Source organism: Oryza sativa, chromosome 3, assembly GCF_034140825.1.
Source record: "Oryza sativa Japonica Group chromosome 3, ASM3414082v1".
Lineage (NCBI taxonomy): Eukaryota > Viridiplantae > Streptophyta > Magnoliopsida > Poales > Poaceae > Oryza > Oryza sativa.
In genome coordinates, this window is record NC_089037.1 from 32,150,688 (window position 1) to 32,170,003 (window position 19,316).

Here is a 19,316-nt window from a genome sequence, read left to right on the forward strand (position 1 = left end):
CAGAAACAATTATAAAACACGCAAGATTGGATGAAAGAATATAAATTGGATATTTAAAGCATCATCAGAAAGAAAAGCCTTCTCATTCACAGTGTGATTGCACTGTGTCAGAAGGTGTCCTAAGATTGTTATAAGGTTTCATCCTCTGATACTGTAAAAATTCCACATAAACTATAAACAATAAAGGATATGTTGTGACTGGATTCAGATGCAGAGATGTGTAACGTCATATGGACGACAAAAGCCGTCCTCTGATCAAGTGTAGGATTATGCATCAATTACCTACTCACAATCCAAACAGATCTAAGAAAACAATAAAAAAAACATAGAAATAATAAGAACAAATTGGAGGTGGATTTCATGTTACTCAGTGGTGGCTTTAATAATTGGTTCGATTCTGCCAGCGAGCGTCCTCAATGCCTTCAGAAGAGGGAGCATAATATCCTCATCGCAACAGCCTCCTCCAATGCAAAGAACACAGATCTAAACCGAAATGGAACAAAAAATATACAAATTTTAACACAAAATATCAAACCATAAATAATAAAAAGAGCAATACAAGATGGCTCGGTTCAGCGGGAAAATCGGCATACAAATCAATCCCAGAGGAGTAGATCCAGAGAGGAAGACCTGTGATTTGGTCTGTTGAGCTTGAATATTACCAAGTCGTCACTGCCATCACATCGCTTGCATAATAGAACAGCGTGACAAAAAAAAGATCAAAACGAAACAAAAGAAATTGCAGGATGTAGAAAAAATTCAAGTCCTCACTGCCATTGCATCGCATGCATTATAGAACAAAACAGCCGTGAAAAAAACATCAAAATGAAACAACAAATCACAGGATGTAGCAAAAAGTGCAGAAGAATAAGCAGATTTGGCTGTGCTAGGAAAAGCGTCTACGGGGGAGGAAAGAGGAGGAGATTTGCTGCAAGAGGAGGAGATTTGCTGCAGCAGTAGCACTAACCCTCAAGCCTGGCAGGGCGAAAGCTCTTAGGCGGCAACTGCGAATGTCATGAGAAACAAGCCTTGATTTTAGCATCACAAGGCATCCATCACAGCCGACATACTTTTCAGTAAACATGAACGACTAAACTGGCAATCAAATTAATTGAAGATAATGAATTAAAAATGGGCAAAACAAATTATTTAAAGAGGATAGAGTTGGTGTTGCTGTGCATCAGACATCCAAGGAAGGAATTAGCAGCACTAGCTCTCAAGCCTGGCAGGGCGAAAGCTCTTAGGCGGCAACTGCGAATTTCATGAGAAACAAGCCTTGATTATAGCATCATTTGCAATGCAGAACACTAACTTACACAGAGCAAAAGAACACAAATATGAATATATAAATAACATGGCTCAGACATCCAAGGAAGGAATTAACAGCATTAGCTCTCAAGCCTGGCAGGGCGAGAGCTCTTAGGCGGCAACTGCGAATGTTATGAGAAACAAGCCTTAAATTTATCATCATTGCCATACTATTAAGGATTTGTAAGAAAATAAAAACAAAAACCAAAAAAGTTGTTACTTCAAATAAATCAAATGTAATCACAGAAACCGGCTCTGTAGACCGATGGAGATGCAGTCCCAGGTTCCTATAAACATGTGAAACGTCCGAAACCAACTCGGTTTTGGCCTAATCAAAGCATCACCGGTCAAAGCCATAGCTACAGGTGACGTGGCATCAGGCCTAAACAATCACAAAAATAGCAGATGCAAATTTTAGATTATATGAGACAAAGCTACGCACAATCCCTCAGAGACCCGTTTAAAATCACACACACCCGAATTAAACCAATTGCAAATGGGTACTCCATCCAAGACCAAACCACAAAGGTTATGGTCGAAGGATGGACACTTGCAAAGGAGAAAAGCAGCTGCTGTTTAAAGTGTCATACGGCACTTCCTATGGTCTTAGATTCCTCACCGGGACAAGGTTGCAACTCATAATACATGAACAGAATTTAGATCTATATAAACTACAATATTATTGGATTAAGCCTCAGGAAGCCAGACAAATGTCGTCATTTGATAATCCGACGGTAATTCCAACAATATGCTAATCATCACAGGCTCAAAATCATAGATGTAGGAAGCAGAAACAATTATAAAACACGCAAGATTGGATGAAAGAATATAAATTGGATATTTAAAGCATCATCAGAAAGAAAAGCCTTCTCATTCACAGTGTGATTGCACTGTGTCAGAAGGTGTCCTAAGATTGTTATAAGGTTTCATCCTCAGATACTTTAAAAATTCCACATAAACTATAAACGATAAAGGATATGTTCTGTGACTGGATTCAGATGCAGAGATGTGTAACGTCATATGGACGACAAAAGCCGTCCTCTGATCAAGTGTTGGATTATGCATCAATTACCTACTCACAATCCAAACAGATCTAAGAAAACAATAAAAAAAACATAGAAATAATAAGAACAAATTGGAAGAGGATTTCATGTTACTCAGTGGTGGCTTTAATAATTGGTTCGATTCTGCCAGCGAGCGTCCTCAATGCCTTCAGAAGAGGGAGCATAATATCCTCATCGCAACAGCGTCCTCCAATGCAAAGAACACAGATCTAAACCGAAATGGAATAAAAAATATACAAATTTTAACACAAAATATCAAACCATAAATAATAAAAAGAGCAATACATGATGGCTCGGTTCAGCGGGAAAATCGGCATACAAATCAATCCCAGAGGAGTGGATCCAGAGAGGAAGACCTGTGATTTGGTCTGTTGAGCTTGAATATTACCAAGTCGTCACTGCCATCGCATCGCTTGCATAATAGAACAGCGTGACAAAAAAAAGATCAAAACGAAACAAAAGAAATTGCAGGATGTAGAAAAAATTCAAGTCCTCACTGCCATTGCATCGCATGCATAATAGAACAAAACAGCCGTGAAAAAAACATCAAAATGAAACAACAAATCACAGGATGTAGCAAAAAGTGCAGAAGAATAAGCAGATCTGGCTGTGCTAGGAAAAGCGTCTACGGGGGAGGAAAGAGGAGGAGATTTGCTGCAAGAGGAGGAGATTTGCTGCAGCAGTAGCACTAACCCTCAAGCCTGGCAGGGCGAAAGCTCTTAGGCGGCAACTGCGAATGTCATGAGAAACAAGCCTTGATTTTAGCATCACAAGGCATCCATCACAGCCGACATACTTTTCAGTAAACATGAATGACTAAACTGGCAATCAAATTAATTGAAGATAATGAATTAAAAATGGGCAAAACAAATTTTTTAAAGAGGATAGAGTTGGTGTTGCTGTGCATCAGACATCCAAGGAAGGTATTAGCAGCACTAGCTCTCAAGCCTGGCAGGGCGAAAGCTCTTAGGCGGCAACTGCGAATTTCATGAGAAACAAGCCTTGATTATAGCATCATTTGCAATGCAGAACACTAACTTACACAGAGCAAAAGAACACAAATATGAATATATAAAGAACATGGCTCAGACATCCAAGGAATGAATTAACAGCATTAGCTCTCAAGCCTGGCAGGGCGAGAGCTCTTAGGCGGCAACTGCGAATGTTATGAGAAACAAGCCTTAAATTTATCATCATTGCCATACTATTAAGGATTTGTAAGAAAATAAAAACAAAAACCAAAAAAGTTGTTACTTCAAATAAATCAAATGTAATCACAGAGACCGGCTCTGTAGACCGATGGAGATGCAGTCCCAGGTTCCTATAAACATGTGAAACGTCGGAAACCAACTCGGTTTTGGCCTAATCAAAGCATCACCGGTCAAAGCCCTAGCTACAGGTGACGTGGCATCAGGCCTAAACAATCACAAAAATATCAGATGCAAATTTTAGATTATATGAGACAAAGCTACGCACAATCCCTCAGAGACCCGTTTAAAATCACACACAGCCGAATTAAACCAATTGCAAATGGGTACTCCATCCAAGACCAAACCACAAAGGTTATGGTCGAAGGATGGACACTTGCAAAGGAGAAAAGCAGCTGCTGTTTAAAGTGTCATACGGCACTTCCTATGGTCTTAGATTCCTCACCGGGACAAGGTTGCAACTCATAATACATGAACAGAATTTAGATCTATATAAACTACAATATTATTGGATTAAGCCTCAGGAAGCCAGACAAATGTCGTCATTTGATAATCCGACGGTAATTCCAACAATATGCTAATCATCACAGGCTCAAAATCATAGATGTAGGAAGCAGAAACAATTATAAAACACGCAAGATTGGATGAAAGAATATAAATTTGATATTTAAAGCATCATCAGAAAGAAAAGCCTTCTCATTCACAGTGTGATTGCACTGTGTCAGAAGGTGTCCTAAGATTGTTATAAGGTTTCATCCTCAGATACTTTAAAAATTCCACATAAACTATAAACGATAAAGGATATGTTCTGTGACTGGATTCAGATGCAGAGATGTGTAACGTCATATGGACGACAAAAGCCGTCCTCTGATCAAGTGTTGGATTATGCATCAATTACCTACTCACAATCCAAACAGATCTAAGAAAACAATAAAAAAAACATAGAAATAATAAGAACAAATTGGAGGAGGATTTCATGTTACTCAGTGGTGGCTTTAATAATTGGTTCGATTCTGCCAGCGAGCGTCCTCAATGCCTTCAGAAGAGGGAGAATAATATCCTCATCGCAACAGCCTCCTCCAAAGCAAAGAACACAGATCTAAACCGAAATGGAATAAAAAATATACAAATTTTAACACAAAATATCAAACCATAAATAATAAAAAGAGCAATACAAGATGGCTCGGTTCAGCGGGAAAATCGGCATACAAATCAATCCCAGAGGAGTGGATCCAGAGAGGAAGACCTGTGATTTGGTCTGTTGAGCTTGAATATTACCAAGTCGTCACTGCCATCGCATCGCTTGCATAATAGAACAGCGTGACAAAAAAAAGATCAAAACGAAACAAAAGAAATTGCAGGATGTAGAAAAAATTCAAGTCCTCACTGCCATTGCATCGCATGCATAATAGAACAAAACAGCCGTGAAAAAAACATCAAAATGAAACAACAAATCACAGGATGTAGCAAAAAGTGCAGAAGAATAAGCAGATCTGGCTGTGCTAGGAAAAGCGTCAACGGGGGAGGAAAGAGGAGGAGATTTGCTGCAAGACGAGGAGATTTGCTGCAGCAGTAGCACTAACCCTCAAGCCTGGCAGGGCGAAAGCTCTTAGGCGGCAACTGCGAATGTCATGAGAAACAAGCCTTGATTTTAGCATCACAAGGCATCCATCACAGCCGACATACTTTTCAGTAAACATGAATGACTAAACTGGCAATCAAATTAATTGAAGATAATGAATTAAAAATGGGCAAAACAAATTTTTTAAAGAGGATAGAGTTGGTGTTGCTGTGCATCAGACATCCAAGGAAGGTATTAGCAGCACTAGCTCTCAAGCCTGGCAGGGCGAAAGCTCTTAGGCGGCAACTGCGAATTTCATGAGAAACAAGCCTTGATTATAGCATCATTTGCAATGCAGAACACTAACTTACACAGAGCAAAAGAACACAAATATGAATATATAAAGAACATGGCTCAGACATCCAAGGAAGGAATTAACAGCATTAGCTCTCAAGCCTGGCAGGGCGAGAGCTCTTAGGCGGCAACTGCGAATGTTATGAGAAACAAGCCTTAAATTTATCATCATTGCCATACTATTAAGGATTTGTAAGAAAATAAAAACAAAAACCAAAAAAGTTGTTACTTCAAATAAATCAAATTTAATCACAGAAACCGGCTCTGTAGACCGATGGAGATGCAGTCCCAGGTTCATATAAACATGTGAAACGTCGGAAACCAACTCTGTTTTGGCCTAATCAAAGCATCACCGGTCAAAGCCGTATCTACAGGTGACGTGGCATCAGGCCTAAACAATCACAAAAATAGCAGATGCAAATTTTAGATTATATGAGACAAAGCTACGCACAATCCCTCAGAGACCCGTTTAAAATCACACACACAGTCGAATTAAACCAATTGCAAATGGGTACTCCATCCCAGACCAAACCACAAAGGTTATGGTCGAAGGATGGACACTTGCAAAGGAGAAAAGCAGCTGCTGTTTAAAGTGTCATACGGCACTTCCTATGGTCTTAGATTCCTCACCGGGACAAGGTTGCAACTCATAATACATGAACAGAATTTAGATCTATATAAACTACAATATTATTGGATTAAGCCTCAGGAAGCCAGACAAATGTCGTCATTTGATAATCCGACGGTAATTCCAACAATATGCTAATCATCACAGGCTCAAAATCATAGATGTAGGAAGCAGAAACAATTATAAAACACGCAAGATTGGATGAAAGAATATAAATTGGATATTTAAAGCATCATCAGAAAGAAAAGCCTTCTCATTCACAGTGTGATTGCACTGTGTCAGAAGGTGTCCTAAGATTGTTATAAGGTTTCATCCTCTGATACTGTAAAAATTCCACAAACTATAAACGATAAAGGATATGTTCTGTGACTGGATTCAGATGCAGAGATGTGTAACGTCATATGGACGACAAAAGCCATCCTCTGATCAAGTGTTGGATTATGCATCAATTACCTCCTCACAATCCAAACAGATCTAAGAAAACAATAAAAAAACATAGAAATAATAAGAACAAATTGGAGGAGGATTTCATGTTACTCAGTGGTGGCTTTAATAATTGGTTCGATTCTGCCAGCGAGCGTCCTCAATGCCTTCAGAAGAGGGAGCATAATATCCTCATCGCAACAGCCTCCTCCAATGCAAAGAACACAGATAAAACCGAAAAGGAATAAAAAAATATACAAATTTTAACACAAAATATCAAACCAGAAATAAGAAAAAAAAGAGCAATACAAGATGGCTCGGTTCAGCGGGAAAATCGGCATACAAATCAATCCCAGAGGAGTGGATCCAGAGAGAAAGACCTGTGATTTGGTCTGTTGAGCTTGAATATTACCAAGTCGTCACTGCCATCGCATTGCTGGCATAATAGAACAGCGTGACAAAAAAAAGATCACAATAGAAATATCAGGTTGTAGCGAAAATTCAAGTCCTCACTGCAATTGCATCGCATGCATACTAGAAAAAAACAGCCGTGAAAAAAAACAACAAAATGAAACAACAAATCACAGGATGTAGCAAAAGGTGCAGAAGAATAAGCAGATCTGGCTGTGCTAGGAAAAGCGTCTACGGGGGTGGAAAGAGGAGGAGATTTGCTGCAAGAGGAGATTTGCTGCAGCGGGAGGAAAGAGGTGGAGATTTGCTGCAGCAGTGGCACTAACCCTCAAGCCTGGCAGGGCGAAAGCTCTTAGGCAGCAACTGCGAATGTCATGAGAAACAAGCCTTGATTTTAGCATCACAAGGCATCCATCACAGCCCAAATACTTTTCAGTAAACATGAATGTCCAAACTGGCAATCAAATTAATTGAAGAGAATGAATTAAAAAATGGGCAAAACAAATTATTTAAATAGGATAGAGTTGGTGTTGCTAGGCATCAGACATCCAAGGAAGGAATTAGCAGCACTAGCTCTCAAGCCTGGCAGGGCGAAAGCTCTTAGGCGGCAACTGCGAATGTCATGAGAAACAAGCCTTGATTATAGCATCATTTGCAATGCAGAACACCAACTTACACAGAGCAAAAGAACACAAATAGTAATATATAAAGAAAATGGCTCAAACATCCAAGGAAGGAATCAACAGCATTAGCTCTCAAGCCTGGCAGGGCGAGAGCTCTTAGGCGGCAACTGCGAATGTTATGAGAAACAAGCCTTAAATTTATCATCATTGCCATACTATTAAGGATTTGTAAGAAAATAAAAACAAAAACCAAAAAAGTTGTTACTTCAAATAAATCAAATGTAATCACAGAAACCGGCTCTGTAGACCGATGGAGATGCAGTCCCAGGTTCCTATAAACATGTGAAACGTCCGAAACCAACTCGGTTTTGGCCTAATCAAAGCATCACCGGTCAAAGCCATAGCTACAGGTGACGTGGCATCAGGCCTAAACAATCACAAAAATAGCAGATGCAAATTTTAGATTATATGAGACAAAGCTACGCACAATCCCTCAGAGACCCGTTTAAAATCACACACACCCGAATTAAACCAATTGCAAATGGGTACTCCATCCAAGACCAAACCACAAAGGTTATGGTCGAAGGATGGACACTTGCAAAGGAGAAAAGCAGCTGCTGTTTAAAGTGTCATACGGCACTTCCTATGGTCTTAGATTCCTCACCGGGACAAGGTTGCAACTCATAATACATGAACAGAATTTAGATCTATATAAACTACAATATTATTGGATTAAGCCTCAGGAAGACAGACAAATGTCGTCATTTGATAATCCGACGGTAATTCCAACAATATGCTAATCATCACAGGCTCAAAATCATAGATGTAGGAAGCAGAAACAATTATAAAACACGCAAGATTGGATGAAAGAATATAAATTGGATATTTAAAGCATCATCAGAAAGAAAAGCCTTCTCATTCACAGTGTGATTGCACTGTGTCAGAAGGTGTCCTAAGATTGTTATAAGGTTTCATCCTCTGATACTGTAAAAATTCCACAAACTATAAACGATAAAGGATATGTTCTGTGACTGGATTCAGATGCAGAGATGTGTAACGTCATATGGACGACAAAAGCCATCCTCTGATCAAGTGTTGGATTATGCATCAATTACCTCCTCACAATCCAAACAGATCTAAGAAAACAATAAAAAACATAGAAATAATAAGAACAAATTGGAGGAGGATTTCATGCTACTCAGTGGTGGCTTTAATAATTTGTTCGATTCTGCCAGCGAGCGTCCTCAATGCCTTCAGAAGAGGGAGCATAATATCCTCATCGCAACAGCCTCCTCCAATGCAAAGAACACAGATCTAAACCGAAAAGGAATAAAAAAATATACAAATTTTAACACAAAATATCAAACCAGAAATAAGAAAAAAATGAGCAATACAAGATGGCTCGGTTCAGCGGGAAAATCGGCATACAAATCACCCAAAGTTAGAAATAACATATTAGTGGCACAGCTGAAAACAAAATAAGAAATCACCCAACATGCAGAGCTACAGGCACCCCAAACATGCAATTTCGTTTCAAGGGGTTTGTACTTTAGAAAATGGATGATGTTATGAGCCTCAGAGATCTTGGTGGTATGAGATCATCAACTGGGAATCCCCATCAAGAGTAGCAAATATTTAGCTTACATCACAGGCCCATATAAAAATCAGACAATCGCAACTTAATAATTACATAATCATTCCCATAAAACTCTTGAAGAAAATCATTTGTAGCTAGTGGACTAAATATATCAGCAAACATCACAATTGGAAATTAAGATAAAATTTTACAGCAAGGAAGATAAATGTTTACAGTCAGAAATGTCATGATCTGTCAGAAGTAGCTGGTTGTTAAAATCATATTTGGAAATTCAATGGGAATCCGTCTGATTTTCTTCATCACCCAGATCATGAGCATTTCACCACAAAAGAAATATATGAACCATATAAATTAACCACCGCAAAACCAGCAACTATAACAAGGCAATCTAACAAACTAAGGATCATCACAATTGAAAAAAAACAATCTAGTGCCTTATTTTTTATCGAGCTCTATTTCATTTCATGAAGGTATCCAGTTAATCGACGGAACGAGCATTACTAAAAACTACTAAATGAATGGCCCGATCTATTATAAATCTACCGCTGGTAAACAGTCCAATCACAACAATTACAACACAGCTACTCCTTGGAGGAATGGAAACTTACCCTGATGGTGTCATAGTAGTTCCAGCCAACCTCCTTGGAGAGCTGGCCGAGGAGGCAGTACTTGTGCCCAGGCTGCAGCCTCAGAACCCTACAATTCGGCACCAAACAAACACCATTAGACCAATCGCTCGTGCACAATTACAATAATCACAAAAAGAAAATATCCAAACAACAAGCGAATCCGACGTACTTGAGCGCGTCGGGGATGACCATGCGCTTGGTCCTGTCGTACGGCGGCGTCACGACCTCGTACGCCTTCAGCCTTGCCAGCGCCGCCTCTCCCCTCTTGGTCTTGTGCGGGATCATGCTGCAGGGGATTCACCGCGCCGCCGACGCAAAATCAGAACAGGAATCGAAATGACAAGGGGAAAGCGGAGAGAAATCCATTGATCCGCACAGCTTCGGGGTTTGATTAGCTTACCCGCGGACGGTGCGCCAGAGGATCTTGGCGGGGGAGCGGAAGTGGATGGGGCCATGGGAGGGCTTGGTGTTCATCCTCTTCGGAGGAAGCGGAGGTACTTCATCTTCTGGCGGACGAGGCCGCCGGACATGCAGATCTCCTAGCAGCGGACGACCACCACGCGCTTCCCGTTGAGGAGCTCCTTGGCGATGATGGAAGCCAGGCGGCTGAGCATGTGGTGGCGCGCGTCCACCACGACGCGCGGCGCGCACACGCCGGAGCCGGACACCATCTTCGACTTACCTCTCCTCTCCTGGAGGCGGCGGCGGCGGCGGCACTAGGGTTTGGAGGGGTGGCAGGGGTGGAGGCGGAATGGGAGAGGGGTGGGACGCTAGGGTTTCTTATTTATAGATCCTCTCGGTTAGGGTGTCACGCTTGCGCTCCTTATTGGGCCGGTTAGTGGGCCTCTTCTGCTGCAATGCAGTTTCATGGCCCAACACGCTTTGCAGAATGCTTTGGCTCTAAAAGGAGCGGCTCTAAAATAGATATGCCTCTCCTCTTTGCGTGAGCAGGTAATTGATTCCAAGCAACTGTATAAAAAAGTGAAAATATTCAAAGGAACACGTTCTTGGGTTTCAGTTTGGAAAGATGTGTATTTTTTTTAAGGTGAGCTGAGTCTACACTTTAAGTGGGCAGGTAATTGATTTCAAACATTTGCACTGTAAAAAAGAGAACAAAAAAAATCAAAGAAACACAAATTTGTGTTTTTTCGGTTTGGAAAAATGTAGTTTTTTTTCTCAAAGGTTCATTGTTGCAGTTCAAACGGAAAATTCGAAGTACATGTAGACGAGCAAGATGCTAAATCTGCACATTTCGTGCTGAAAGACTGGAAGTAGAAACTGAATAAACATTGAGCAGCAATGAACATTGAGGATTTGAGGCCATGGCAGTGTGACAACGTATTCATTCATTCATTCATTCAAGATCATCGTACAAAGCTAAAACATGGTGCAAAATCCTCTGATCCTACGTACACTGATTTCAATCTTTTTTCCAATATGCTTTTAAAGTAGCGTATACAAGGGTACCATAACAGAGTATAACTTTCCGCCTGGTCTGGAGTTGGAACAACCATCAGAAGATCGACATACAAGCTGTAGAGCAAATTCCTATATTAAATGGAGAATTTGGTCCTTGGGAAATAGTATTAAGAGGCAGAGGTATACAATAGTGTTAATCATGGTATATAATAACTCTACCCAGAAGGTACATAGGAGTACCTTCTCATTAACACTGCAATACCTATACGTTGCAAAAATATCCCATGGACAGGAAAAAGGAAAAATAAACAGAGAACTAATATTCCTATAACTCAGGAAATAGAGTAACTAGCTAGCTATTTGGGCATAGAAGCTCCAGTGTGGATCACTCTGTGTGATGAAAGGTTGGCCAAATGGATTGTTGCGAACGTAGCACTCGACATCTTCTGCAACTGTGAGGTTCTCCAGATAAACACGAAGATCTCCACCAGGGCCTGCATTGCAATTCACAGCGTGAATAAGATGTATTACTCCGGAAGATAAGGCATCTACAGATACGAAATGATCACATACCCAATGAATTATCGTTGCTGTTAAGATAACTGTAGGGTTGAGGGAAAATGGCAGTATATGGCTGCAGAACACAGACATGAAAAAAAAAATCAATAAGGCAAATATATTGTTCAAATGAAGTGGTATGTGAAAGAGAATAAAGCTAATACCGGATTACGCAGTGCCTTGTAAGGAGAATCATCCACAAGTAACGTATTAGAAGGCGAATAGTACCCCTGCTCCCACGGTAGATCAGGTTCTTCCTTGTTCCACAGTTTCCTCAATTCCTTCAGTACCAATGGTTTGTGAATGTTCTCCAATGTTTTGTGTCCAGTAAATGTGCATTTAGACATGTCCTGCCCATTATGTTAGATATGATCATGAAGGTTCCAGGCTAAAAATAACTTGCAGTAGACTAGTAGAGACACAGACACCAAAATGTTAGATATGACCTACCCAACAAAATTTTAGCAAAGGTCTGAAATCTCTCATGATGATATCAATGACTGAATCAACATTCTGCCTGGAGAAATGAGAGTTACACAGTAAGTACAGTTGAAGCAATGATGGAAAAGTAATAAAAGATAGATATGGACAAGAGATCATACTTTTTTCTTGAGGACCATATGCCTAGCTCAAAATTTTGTAAGCAAAAACTAAGAAAATCGTGGCAGTAAGGTCTTCGGAAGACTGGTAGGGAGGTATATTTTGAGCATTAACATCTTGTGTAACAACTCTAGAACAATATTTTGCAAATAATAATAATGGATGATGGTACAAGTAAATTCACCTAGTTTGCCTCGAACCTTTGCATCAGCCATATGGGAATTGTGGTAATCTTGGTTGATGTCCGCAAGCAAACCATTAAGATCTAGAATAAGAAGTTTTTTCTTCCGAAACCCTGTCAAGGATACTCTTGGTAACAAGGTGATTGGAGGCTTTTGCTGATATGTCAGAGGTAAACTTGAAGGCCTTATGAAGTTAGCACTATTGTGTGTTGATAAGTAAGCTTCTTCTGTCATGCGCAGTTCATTTCTCTCTACATTGGTATAATCCATATGTCTTCCATAATCATATTCCCATTTCCCCATGGTACTTAATCCATAAATGTTTAGACCACGATGAACATCTGATACACCGTAAGGAGGGATATTTCCTGTATGGAAGAAGTTAAAACCTTGATTGAATGGATCGAATGCATTCATTGGGTGTACAGGAGGAAAACCCATAAACTTGTTGCCTATGTAACCCCTAACATGTGATGGATGCAGAAAATGGCTGTGCAGGGTATAAGGTTCTCTCATAAAAGGTCCTATCCTCTGGTTCTCCTGTACACTGTAAGGGTTGTAACTAGCATTTGACATGCCGGTAAAACCATCACCGACTGTGCTTTGACAAACTCTCTCTTCAGTTGTGGAGTGTAGGCCGTCGATCCTGACATTTGCATCAAACCTAGAATCTTGAAGTGGCATGGAAGATGTATCATGATCTGTAGTTTTCCTGGTGTCGAGCATGCAATGTTCTGAATTCCCTGCTGAGTTAGCATTCTTCACTTCTGGACGCTTTGGATTGCTATTCTCATTTGAATGCACCAACTGACTGGACGAACTTTGCACTGATTCTGCGCACAAATTTGCTTCCAAATCACAACCTGCTTTCTGGGGCAAATCTCCTTGAGTTGAAAAGGCACGTTCCTTGTAATTTTCAGACTTGCTAGTAGAGATGTCAGGTAAGCATCCTTGAGCATCAGCATGCTCCTCTCCATTATTTTCTGCAAAGAAAAAAGGTAATCTAATCAGGTAGTAGCCTTGAACCTCTTAATACTAAAACTTAGAAATTTCCAAACAGAGTTTCTTAAACTCAAACAGATATCAGAAAAAGCAAAGCATGTCTTCTTCTCACACAACAGAGGGTTTCGCTTTCACGGATGCTAGGCTACCTCTCTAGATTTGATCGAACCGCAGAACAAATGTCTATTATTAGCGGGAGAGAGAGAGAGAGAGAGAGATGAAACCCGAGCAACAACGACAGCGCGTCGCAACTCGCAACGCGGTTGGTAGTTACCTGAGGCAGGGGATCCTCCCTGCTTCTTCCCCGCGGCGGCGCGCTTCCGCCGCTGCCTGCGCTGCTGGTTCCGCCGCTTCGACGACGACGACGAGGCGGCGCCGCCGCCGCCCTGGAGCATCACCATCGGGAGCATCGGCGGGGTTCTCTCTAGATCTAAGCCCCCGGGGAGAAGAAATCGAGGGGGAAGAGAGACGAGGAGGAGCTTAGCGAATCGCGAGTCGTTAACGTCAGGGCAGAAGAGGAGGAAGAAATGTGAGAAAATGCTTTTTTTGCATCGTGTGCTCCCCGAAATCCGAGTGGCGGGCGGGAGGCGGAAGGAAGAGGGGCGGAACAGGTGCGCGTACTGTGTGTGGGTCGTGTGTCGCCGGTTCTTTTTGGACTTTTTCTGGGTTCGATTCGACCGAGGTTTGAGGTTTCGGCTCGAGCCTGTCTATTCGAGTCAGACTAAAGAACGGCAGACCCAGTGGTTTTTTTTATTATTTTCAACCCTTTTGTTATTTTAATTACGCAGTAGATGTACGCGTACACGTGCACACACCATTACACACGCAACACCACACTCACACCCCCATGAATACGTCCCCTAACGCAGTAGATATAGCTGACATGTGGGCCCAAGGGTATTTTTGACATTTCACGCGATTTCTCTTTCCTCCCCAATCGGAAAGTATTATTTTAATCGGCACGGTGTCCACTAGCAAATTACCACGTTTATAGAATGTTTTCCCCCAAAAGTGAGTTTGGGCAGTGTCCTAGGGCTAAAACCACATATAACAAGTGTCCTGTAGCAAAATTTCTCATATTTATCTTTGCATAACCAAGATTATACGCCACCCAATCCCTTAGAGATTTGTTCCCGATTCCCGACCTATAACCATAGAGTGGATTGAAGCAATGCTTCCAAGCTAGTAAGGCCGTGTTTAGTTCCAAAATAATTTTTCAAACTTCTAACTTTTCCATCACATCAAAACTTTTTTACACAAACAAATTTCCAATATTTCCGTCACATCGTTTCAATTTTAACCAAACTTTCAATTTTAGTCTGAACTAAACATAGCCTGAAAAACCGTAGTGAAATGCGCAATCCATTTTTCGCTGGGACGGCGGAAGGACGCCGTCTGAATTTCATTATCATTAGATAAAATGTACTGTTCATGATGTCAGGTAGGAAACTTATTAGTACTGGTTTCAGGATGTACGAATTATGCAATTCGGACGAAACTCTGAGAGAAAGCAGCAAAACTGATTACTACTTGACTAACGCATGCTCTCACTAAAGTCCCCTCACACCCCCGTGAATACGTCCCCTAACACATGCTCGAAGAGACTGAAATTAGCGGCACGTTCATGATCTCACAGTTCGCACTAAAGTCTTGTTGAAAGTCCACTTACTTATGCAGAATATTCGTGGGCACTAGGATTTAAACCCTGGTCTACCACCACACCACTGAGGGTTTTACTTTTGGCTAATCCGTACATTAGTCATCACCAACAAAATGGGTATCCATTTTCGATTCCTTTATATTGGGTCCAGTGAGGGGATCGGGGGTGAGTCCTTTGAAAAAAAACCACGCGTCCGACCATCGCTCTGGAAAGGAATTAAATGTGAGTTATGCGCTTTAATCACGCTGGCCAACGGGTGGAAACGGCCGTGTGATTCTCTCTCATTTCCTTAGCCGAGAGATTATTTCCCAACAAACAATTAACCTTTTCCAAATCTATTCTATAGGCAATGCAAGCACCTCTCGAAAAACTAGTATCTTCATTTCTTCCACATTTACACCATGCCATATAAATTTCCATAAAGGTAGCAGCATGGCCCCCTATGCATAGCTCCCCTTGAGGTTGAAATGGAACTATGTAGTGTGATCCTATATTTGTACTTTACCGAATATGAGCCTACTTTCACTCAATTGTCTTTTTTTTTCTCATGTATAGAGGAGAGACATACTCTCGTATTGTGCAAAAAAAGCCTCCTATTTGGTTGGTTTGATAGAAAAATCCTTTGTTCACAACGGTTTATGAGATATGATATGTTCTAGGCAAGTGATAGCAAAAGTAATAAACAAGGCTGATTCATCTAAACGTATCTTATGCCTTGGCTAATTTACTGAAATTGAACTACCAAAACCATTAAGTTCAAGTTCCTAACCTCACTCTCTCGTTTACCACGCGCTCGTTTACTGAAATTGAACTAGCAAAAGTGATAAACATGGTTGTGTTCTTAAGTTCAATTTCCCAACCCCACTCTCTCGTTTACCACGCGCACGTTTTTCAAAATGTTAAACGATGCGTGTTTTGCAAACATTTTCTATATAAGAGTTGCTTTAAAAAGTCATATTAATCCAATTTTGAAGTTTTTAAAGCTAATAATTAATTAATAACTTAATTCATTGCTCCGTTTTACGTATTTGATGTGACGGTTCCCAACCCTCACCTAAAGAACACATCCTAAAAGGTGCTTTTGTCGCCTTACTTGCTTCGTCGAATTCTACATAGGAAAATCCATCAATATTTATCTTTGCATAACCAAGATTAAGTGCCACCCAATCCCTTGGAGACTTGTTCCCGATTCCCGACCTGTAATCATAGAGTTGATTGAAGCAATGTTTTCAAGTTAGTAAAAAATCGTAGTGTGGCACAAGGGCTTTTGCAATGCCATGTGGCATGTTGCCGTTGACATGGCCTGACAGTGTAACTGTTATCATGCCATATCAACTTAGATGGTATGACCAAAAGATTTATTTCTAAAATAATATTATAGAGTTTATTTTTAAAATTAAAATTTTAAAAAGGTTAAAAAAAATTCATGAGTGCGTGTGCTAGGCTGCTAGTAGTTATTTTCATTTTCCCTTACAATTATACACCCCTCATTCACAAATATAAATATAAATATTTCTAGCATTTATAATCTATTCAAAATATTGTATTTCAAGAATACTGCTTCCCAAATCTGTCATTCTGACGATTTCCTGTATTTATTACTTTTTATAGTCGCATCATCTAGCGTTATCTTTCCCAGTGAAGTAAAACTCCCACGGATGTAAAAGTGATTTCACTTAAATCTTTAATCTAGTTAATCTGTGTTTGAGCTTCTAAAAGTATTTATATACTTATACTTTCGCATGGAGAGAAACAGTTACTAGGGCTGTGTTTGGTACCCCTTTTCCCTTTCCCGAACCCATCTTCCTCATTTTTCACATGTACGTTTTTCAAACTGCTAAACGGTATATTTTTTAAAAAAAATTCTATACGAAAGTTACTTAAAAAATCAAATTAATCTATTTTTTAAAAAAATTAGCTAATATTTAATTAATCACGTGCTAATAGACTGCTCCATTTTCCATGAAACATGGATGCCGAACACAACCTGGTCGTGTGAGAAGCAATCAAGCAACACAATATTGAATGCGGTCATTACCCATTCACGCAACATCACGCCATCAAGGCATAATTACATTCTATAAAAAATAAGCGAGTTAACTGTGTAAGACACAGCAGCAGCTCGTGACAATTAGAATGTGTTTGTACTGTTGTGCGGGACTGCGTGGCATTTTCAGAGTGGATGCATTCATATCCGTTTACATTCAGTGGATCATCAGGAAACGGTGTCCACCTGCCCGGAGAAGGGACAAAAATCAAGTACTATGCAGAAGAGGCTATATTTGTCTATTGGCCATTGCTTATGGGTTCTATCTCGGCTGTTGCGTTGCTGGTGCCTTCGAACCTTGGCCCTTGCAGCTGCCTCTTCACCAAGGCCGTGTAGATGCCGTCGCGGCTGAGGAGCTCGTCGTGCGTGCCGCTCTCCACTATCTGGCCGTCGGAGATGACGGCGACGGTGTCGGCGCTCTTGACGGTGGACAGCCGGTGAGCTATCACAAGAACGGTCCTCCCTTTCATCAGAGAGTCCATTGCATCCTGTGGAATCAAGGAAGAACCATGTCATATTCTGGCTCTCCAAGCAAGAGATCAAGCATGTTCATATCATCATCATATGTTGATGGGTGCAGAGGGATCAGGGCATCGAAGAATGATAAGTAGATAGCTGCTTGTTTTTTGGTTGGAATCAGGTCAGCAATTAGTAGAGGTACAGCGGCACGCACGACGAGCTCCTCAGCCACGACGGCATCTACACGGCCTTGGTGAAGAGGCAGCTGCAAGGGCCAAGGTTCGAAGGCACCAGCAACGCAACAGCCGAGAAAGAACCCATAAGCAATGGCCAATAGACAAATATACAACAGTACAAACACATTCTAATTGTCACGATCTGCCGCTGTGTCTTACACAATTAACTCGCTTATTTTTTATAGAATGTAATTATGAGTTGGTGGCGTGATGTTGCGCAGATAGGTAATGACCGCATTCAATATTGTGCTGCTTGATTGCTTCTCACAGGACTAGTAACTGTTTGTCTGTTTCTCTCCCTACGCAAATATAAGTATATAAATACTTTTAGAAGCTCTAACACAGATTAACTAGATTAAGATTTAAGTGAAATCACTTTTACATCCGTGGGTGTTTTACTTTACTGGGAAAGATAACGCTAGATGACGCGACTATGAAAGAGCAATAAATACAGGAAATCATCAGGATGACAGATTTGGGAAGCAGTATTCTTGACATACAATATTTTGAATAGATTTTACATGCTAGAAATATTTATATTTGTGAATGAAGGGTATATAATTGTAAGGGAAAATGAAAATAGCTACTAGCAGCCTAGCACACGCACTCATGAAATTTTTTTAACCTTTTTGAAATTTTAAAAATAAACTCTAAAATATTATTTTAGTAATAAATCTTTTGGCCATATGCCATCTAAGTTGATACCGAAGATAACGGTTACACTGTCACGTCATATCAACGGCAACATGCCACAAGGCATTGCAAAAGCCCTTGTCACACTACGATTTTTTACTAGCTTGGAAACATTGCTTCAATCCACTCTATAGTTATAGGTCGGGAATTGGGAACATGTCTCCAAGGGATTGGGTGGCGTCTAATCTTGGTTATGCAAAGATAAATATTGATGTATTTTCCTATGTAGAATTCGACGAAGCAAGTACGACGACAAAAGCACCTATTAGGTTGTGTTCTTAGGTGAGGGTTGGAAACCCTCATGATGGCGCTCTCTCTCGTGGCCCGATCTTCTAGTGAGAGTTCTAGTGAGAGGGATAACTCTCGCTTTAATCGAGTGTGATGTTTGCAACATGACTACCAACTAGAACAAGTTCAGAACGTTGTGCAATCGCTACATCACAAAAGATATCGTACCAACCGTGACGCGCGATTAATGATCCCTGCAACGTAAACGAGAGAACACTGCAAGAACAAGATAAGATGCAATCTAAATATTGTGAATAGGTGATTAAGCACAAAGGAATAGTTGCAATTGAAGTGGTAGACCTAATCGACCCGGCAAATCAACACACCAACTATTCGGGGCCCTGAATCTATAGTCGCCGACTAATC

General features: G+C 40.6%; 1 protein-coding gene, 2 long non-coding RNA genes, 41 other non-coding genes and 1 pseudogene across 44 annotated transcripts; all 45 read right to left on the reverse strand.

Moving 5' to 3' along the window:
* Nucleotides 1-57: 57 nt before the first annotated feature.
* LOC112938406 (small nucleolar RNA snoR31/Z110/Z27) lies at nucleotides 58-153 on the reverse strand. Its single transcript, XR_003241605.1, has one exon. It is a non-coding gene; the product is annotated as a small nucleolar RNA snoR31/Z110/Z27 (small nucleolar RNA).
* Nucleotides 68-1,682, reverse strand: LOC136355776 (uncharacterized). The gene is made up of 2 exons (XR_010740148.1): nucleotides 594-1,682; nucleotides 68-483 (listed from the first exon to the last, which is right to left on the reverse strand). It is a non-coding gene; the product is annotated as an uncharacterized lncRNA (long non-coding RNA).
* Nucleotides 199-296, reverse strand: LOC112938438 (small nucleolar RNA snoR31). Its single transcript, XR_003241638.1, has one exon. It is a non-coding gene; the product is annotated as a small nucleolar RNA snoR31 (small nucleolar RNA).
* On the reverse strand, nucleotides 364-459 carry LOC112938468 (small nucleolar RNA R30/Z108). The gene has a single exon (XR_003241667.1). It is a non-coding gene; the product is annotated as a small nucleolar RNA R30/Z108 (small nucleolar RNA).
* LOC112938413 (small nucleolar RNA Z107/R87) lies at nucleotides 562-680 on the reverse strand. The gene has a single exon (XR_003241612.1). It is a non-coding gene; the product is annotated as a small nucleolar RNA Z107/R87 (small nucleolar RNA).
* On the reverse strand, nucleotides 1,177-1,297 carry LOC112938458 (small nucleolar RNA SNORD14). The gene has a single exon (XR_003241658.1). It is a non-coding gene; the product is annotated as a small nucleolar RNA SNORD14 (small nucleolar RNA).
* On the reverse strand, nucleotides 1,356-1,476 carry LOC112938433 (small nucleolar RNA SNORD14). The gene has a single exon (XR_003241633.1). It is a non-coding gene; the product is annotated as a small nucleolar RNA SNORD14 (small nucleolar RNA).
* LOC112938440 (small nucleolar RNA snoR2/U65) lies at nucleotides 1,541-1,691 on the reverse strand. The gene has a single exon (XR_003241640.1). It is a non-coding gene; the product is annotated as a small nucleolar RNA snoR2/U65 (small nucleolar RNA).
* Nucleotides 1,692-1,751: 60 nt separating this feature from the next.
* LOC112938403 (small nucleolar RNA Z112) lies at nucleotides 1,752-1,933 on the reverse strand. The gene has a single exon (XR_003241602.1). It is a non-coding gene; the product is annotated as a small nucleolar RNA Z112 (small nucleolar RNA).
* Nucleotides 1,934-1,994: 61 nt separating this feature from the next.
* On the reverse strand, nucleotides 1,995-2,076 carry LOC112938417 (small nucleolar RNA snoR77Y). The gene has a single exon (XR_003241617.1). It is a non-coding gene; the product is annotated as a small nucleolar RNA snoR77Y (small nucleolar RNA).
* A 77-nt stretch (nucleotides 2,077-2,153) lies between these two features.
* LOC112938409 (small nucleolar RNA snoR31/Z110/Z27) lies at nucleotides 2,154-2,249 on the reverse strand. Its single transcript, XR_003241608.1, has one exon. It is a non-coding gene; the product is annotated as a small nucleolar RNA snoR31/Z110/Z27 (small nucleolar RNA).
* On the reverse strand, nucleotides 2,166-6,131 carry LOC136355777 (uncharacterized). Its single transcript, XR_010740149.1, has 3 exons — nucleotides 4,790-6,131; nucleotides 2,692-4,679; nucleotides 2,166-2,581 (listed from the first exon to the last, which is right to left on the reverse strand). It is a non-coding gene; the product is annotated as an uncharacterized lncRNA (long non-coding RNA).
* On the reverse strand, nucleotides 2,297-2,394 carry LOC112938436 (small nucleolar RNA snoR31). The gene has a single exon (XR_003241636.1). It is a non-coding gene; the product is annotated as a small nucleolar RNA snoR31 (small nucleolar RNA).
* On the reverse strand, nucleotides 2,462-2,557 carry LOC112938471 (small nucleolar RNA R30/Z108). Its single transcript, XR_003241670.1, has one exon. It is a non-coding gene; the product is annotated as a small nucleolar RNA R30/Z108 (small nucleolar RNA).
* Nucleotides 2,660-2,778, reverse strand: LOC112938414 (small nucleolar RNA Z107/R87). The gene has a single exon (XR_003241613.1). It is a non-coding gene; the product is annotated as a small nucleolar RNA Z107/R87 (small nucleolar RNA).
* LOC112938459 (small nucleolar RNA SNORD14) lies at nucleotides 3,275-3,395 on the reverse strand. The gene has a single exon (XR_003241659.1). It is a non-coding gene; the product is annotated as a small nucleolar RNA SNORD14 (small nucleolar RNA).
* Nucleotides 3,454-3,574, reverse strand: LOC112938457 (small nucleolar RNA SNORD14). The gene has a single exon (XR_003241657.1). It is a non-coding gene; the product is annotated as a small nucleolar RNA SNORD14 (small nucleolar RNA).
* On the reverse strand, nucleotides 3,639-3,789 carry LOC112938442 (small nucleolar RNA snoR2/U65). Its single transcript, XR_003241642.1, has one exon. It is a non-coding gene; the product is annotated as a small nucleolar RNA snoR2/U65 (small nucleolar RNA).
* On the reverse strand, nucleotides 3,850-4,031 carry LOC112938405 (small nucleolar RNA Z112). Its single transcript, XR_003241604.1, has one exon. It is a non-coding gene; the product is annotated as a small nucleolar RNA Z112 (small nucleolar RNA).
* LOC112938418 (small nucleolar RNA snoR77Y) lies at nucleotides 4,093-4,174 on the reverse strand. Its single transcript, XR_003241618.1, has one exon. It is a non-coding gene; the product is annotated as a small nucleolar RNA snoR77Y (small nucleolar RNA).
* Nucleotides 4,252-4,347, reverse strand: LOC112938410 (small nucleolar RNA snoR31/Z110/Z27). The gene has a single exon (XR_003241609.1). It is a non-coding gene; the product is annotated as a small nucleolar RNA snoR31/Z110/Z27 (small nucleolar RNA).
* Nucleotides 4,395-4,492, reverse strand: LOC112938437 (small nucleolar RNA snoR31). The gene has a single exon (XR_003241637.1). It is a non-coding gene; the product is annotated as a small nucleolar RNA snoR31 (small nucleolar RNA).
* On the reverse strand, nucleotides 4,560-4,655 carry LOC112938470 (small nucleolar RNA R30/Z108). Its single transcript, XR_003241669.1, has one exon. It is a non-coding gene; the product is annotated as a small nucleolar RNA R30/Z108 (small nucleolar RNA).
* Nucleotides 4,758-4,876, reverse strand: LOC112938415 (small nucleolar RNA Z107/R87). Its single transcript, XR_003241615.1, has one exon. It is a non-coding gene; the product is annotated as a small nucleolar RNA Z107/R87 (small nucleolar RNA).
* Nucleotides 5,373-5,493, reverse strand: LOC112938460 (small nucleolar RNA SNORD14). The gene has a single exon (XR_003241660.1). It is a non-coding gene; the product is annotated as a small nucleolar RNA SNORD14 (small nucleolar RNA).
* On the reverse strand, nucleotides 5,552-5,672 carry LOC112938444 (small nucleolar RNA SNORD14). The gene has a single exon (XR_003241644.1). It is a non-coding gene; the product is annotated as a small nucleolar RNA SNORD14 (small nucleolar RNA).
* LOC112938443 (small nucleolar RNA snoR2/U65) lies at nucleotides 5,737-5,887 on the reverse strand. The gene has a single exon (XR_003241643.1). It is a non-coding gene; the product is annotated as a small nucleolar RNA snoR2/U65 (small nucleolar RNA).
* On the reverse strand, nucleotides 5,948-6,131 carry LOC112938402 (small nucleolar RNA Z112). The gene has a single exon (XR_003241601.1). It is a non-coding gene; the product is annotated as a small nucleolar RNA Z112 (small nucleolar RNA).
* A 61-nt stretch (nucleotides 6,132-6,192) lies between these two features.
* On the reverse strand, nucleotides 6,193-6,274 carry LOC112938419 (small nucleolar RNA snoR77Y). The gene has a single exon (XR_003241619.1). It is a non-coding gene; the product is annotated as a small nucleolar RNA snoR77Y (small nucleolar RNA).
* Nucleotides 6,275-6,351: 77 nt separating this feature from the next.
* On the reverse strand, nucleotides 6,352-6,447 carry LOC112938407 (small nucleolar RNA snoR31/Z110/Z27). Its single transcript, XR_003241606.1, has one exon. It is a non-coding gene; the product is annotated as a small nucleolar RNA snoR31/Z110/Z27 (small nucleolar RNA).
* Nucleotides 6,448-6,492: 45 nt separating this feature from the next.
* Nucleotides 6,493-6,590, reverse strand: LOC112938434 (small nucleolar RNA snoR31). The gene has a single exon (XR_003241634.1). It is a non-coding gene; the product is annotated as a small nucleolar RNA snoR31 (small nucleolar RNA).
* A 66-nt stretch (nucleotides 6,591-6,656) lies between these two features.
* On the reverse strand, nucleotides 6,657-6,752 carry LOC112938469 (small nucleolar RNA R30/Z108). The gene has a single exon (XR_003241668.1). It is a non-coding gene; the product is annotated as a small nucleolar RNA R30/Z108 (small nucleolar RNA).
* Nucleotides 6,753-6,857: 105 nt separating this feature from the next.
* On the reverse strand, nucleotides 6,858-6,976 carry LOC112938412 (small nucleolar RNA Z107/R87). The gene has a single exon (XR_003241611.1). It is a non-coding gene; the product is annotated as a small nucleolar RNA Z107/R87 (small nucleolar RNA).
* Nucleotides 6,977-7,493: 517 nt separating this feature from the next.
* On the reverse strand, nucleotides 7,494-7,614 carry LOC112938461 (small nucleolar RNA SNORD14). The gene has a single exon (XR_003241661.1). It is a non-coding gene; the product is annotated as a small nucleolar RNA SNORD14 (small nucleolar RNA).
* Nucleotides 7,615-7,672: 58 nt separating this feature from the next.
* LOC112938450 (small nucleolar RNA SNORD14) lies at nucleotides 7,673-7,793 on the reverse strand. The gene has a single exon (XR_003241650.1). It is a non-coding gene; the product is annotated as a small nucleolar RNA SNORD14 (small nucleolar RNA).
* A 64-nt stretch (nucleotides 7,794-7,857) lies between these two features.
* LOC112938441 (small nucleolar RNA snoR2/U65) lies at nucleotides 7,858-8,008 on the reverse strand. The gene has a single exon (XR_003241641.1). It is a non-coding gene; the product is annotated as a small nucleolar RNA snoR2/U65 (small nucleolar RNA).
* Nucleotides 8,009-8,068: 60 nt separating this feature from the next.
* LOC112938404 (small nucleolar RNA Z112) lies at nucleotides 8,069-8,250 on the reverse strand. Its single transcript, XR_003241603.1, has one exon. It is a non-coding gene; the product is annotated as a small nucleolar RNA Z112 (small nucleolar RNA).
* A 61-nt stretch (nucleotides 8,251-8,311) lies between these two features.
* On the reverse strand, nucleotides 8,312-8,393 carry LOC112938421 (small nucleolar RNA snoR77Y). The gene has a single exon (XR_003241621.1). It is a non-coding gene; the product is annotated as a small nucleolar RNA snoR77Y (small nucleolar RNA).
* Nucleotides 8,394-8,470: 77 nt separating this feature from the next.
* Nucleotides 8,471-8,566, reverse strand: LOC112938408 (small nucleolar RNA snoR31/Z110/Z27). The gene has a single exon (XR_003241607.1). It is a non-coding gene; the product is annotated as a small nucleolar RNA snoR31/Z110/Z27 (small nucleolar RNA).
* Nucleotides 8,481-10,559, reverse strand: LOC4334152 (large ribosomal subunit protein uL13-like; annotated as a pseudogene).
* On the reverse strand, nucleotides 8,612-8,709 carry LOC112938435 (small nucleolar RNA snoR31). The gene has a single exon (XR_003241635.1). It is a non-coding gene; the product is annotated as a small nucleolar RNA snoR31 (small nucleolar RNA).
* On the reverse strand, nucleotides 8,775-8,870 carry LOC112938472 (small nucleolar RNA R30/Z108). The gene has a single exon (XR_003241671.1). It is a non-coding gene; the product is annotated as a small nucleolar RNA R30/Z108 (small nucleolar RNA).
* Nucleotides 9,152-9,234, reverse strand: LOC112938476 (small nucleolar RNA SNORD24). Its single transcript, XR_003241675.1, has one exon. It is a non-coding gene; the product is annotated as a small nucleolar RNA SNORD24 (small nucleolar RNA).
* Nucleotides 9,407-9,486, reverse strand: LOC112938374 (small nucleolar RNA R12). The gene has a single exon (XR_003241573.1). It is a non-coding gene; the product is annotated as a small nucleolar RNA R12 (small nucleolar RNA).
* A 662-nt stretch (nucleotides 10,560-11,221) lies between the features above and the next one.
* LOC4334153 (uncharacterized) lies at nucleotides 11,222-14,078 on the reverse strand. The gene is made up of 7 exons (XM_015773200.3): nucleotides 13,842-14,078; nucleotides 12,568-13,548; nucleotides 12,386-12,467; nucleotides 12,234-12,300; nucleotides 11,948-12,133; nucleotides 11,799-11,859; nucleotides 11,222-11,719 (listed from the first exon to the last, which is right to left on the reverse strand). Exons 1-7 carry the CDS (start codon nucleotides 13,975-13,977, stop codon nucleotides 11,574-11,576), a joined length of 1,659 nt encoding a protein of 552 aa, XP_015628686.1. The 5' UTR covers nucleotides 13,978-14,078; the 3' UTR covers nucleotides 11,222-11,573.
* Nucleotides 14,079-19,316: the final 5,238 nt, after the last annotated feature.

Bases quoted from the DNA above. Each gene is read 5' to 3' on its own strand.
- LOC4334153 (XM_015773200.3), bottom strand. From the start codon at position 13,977: ATGCTCCCGATGGTGATGCTCCAGGGCGGCGGCGGCGCCGCCTCGTCG. The intron at 12,468-12,567 runs GTGAATTTACTT...CCTCCCTACCAG, and splicing joins AAAGGTTCGAGGCAAACTAG to TCTTCCGAAGACCTTACTGC. The intron at 12,301-12,385 runs GTATGATCTCTT...TCATTTCTCCAG, and splicing joins ATATGGTCCTCAAGAAAAAA to GCAGAATGTTGATTCAGTCA.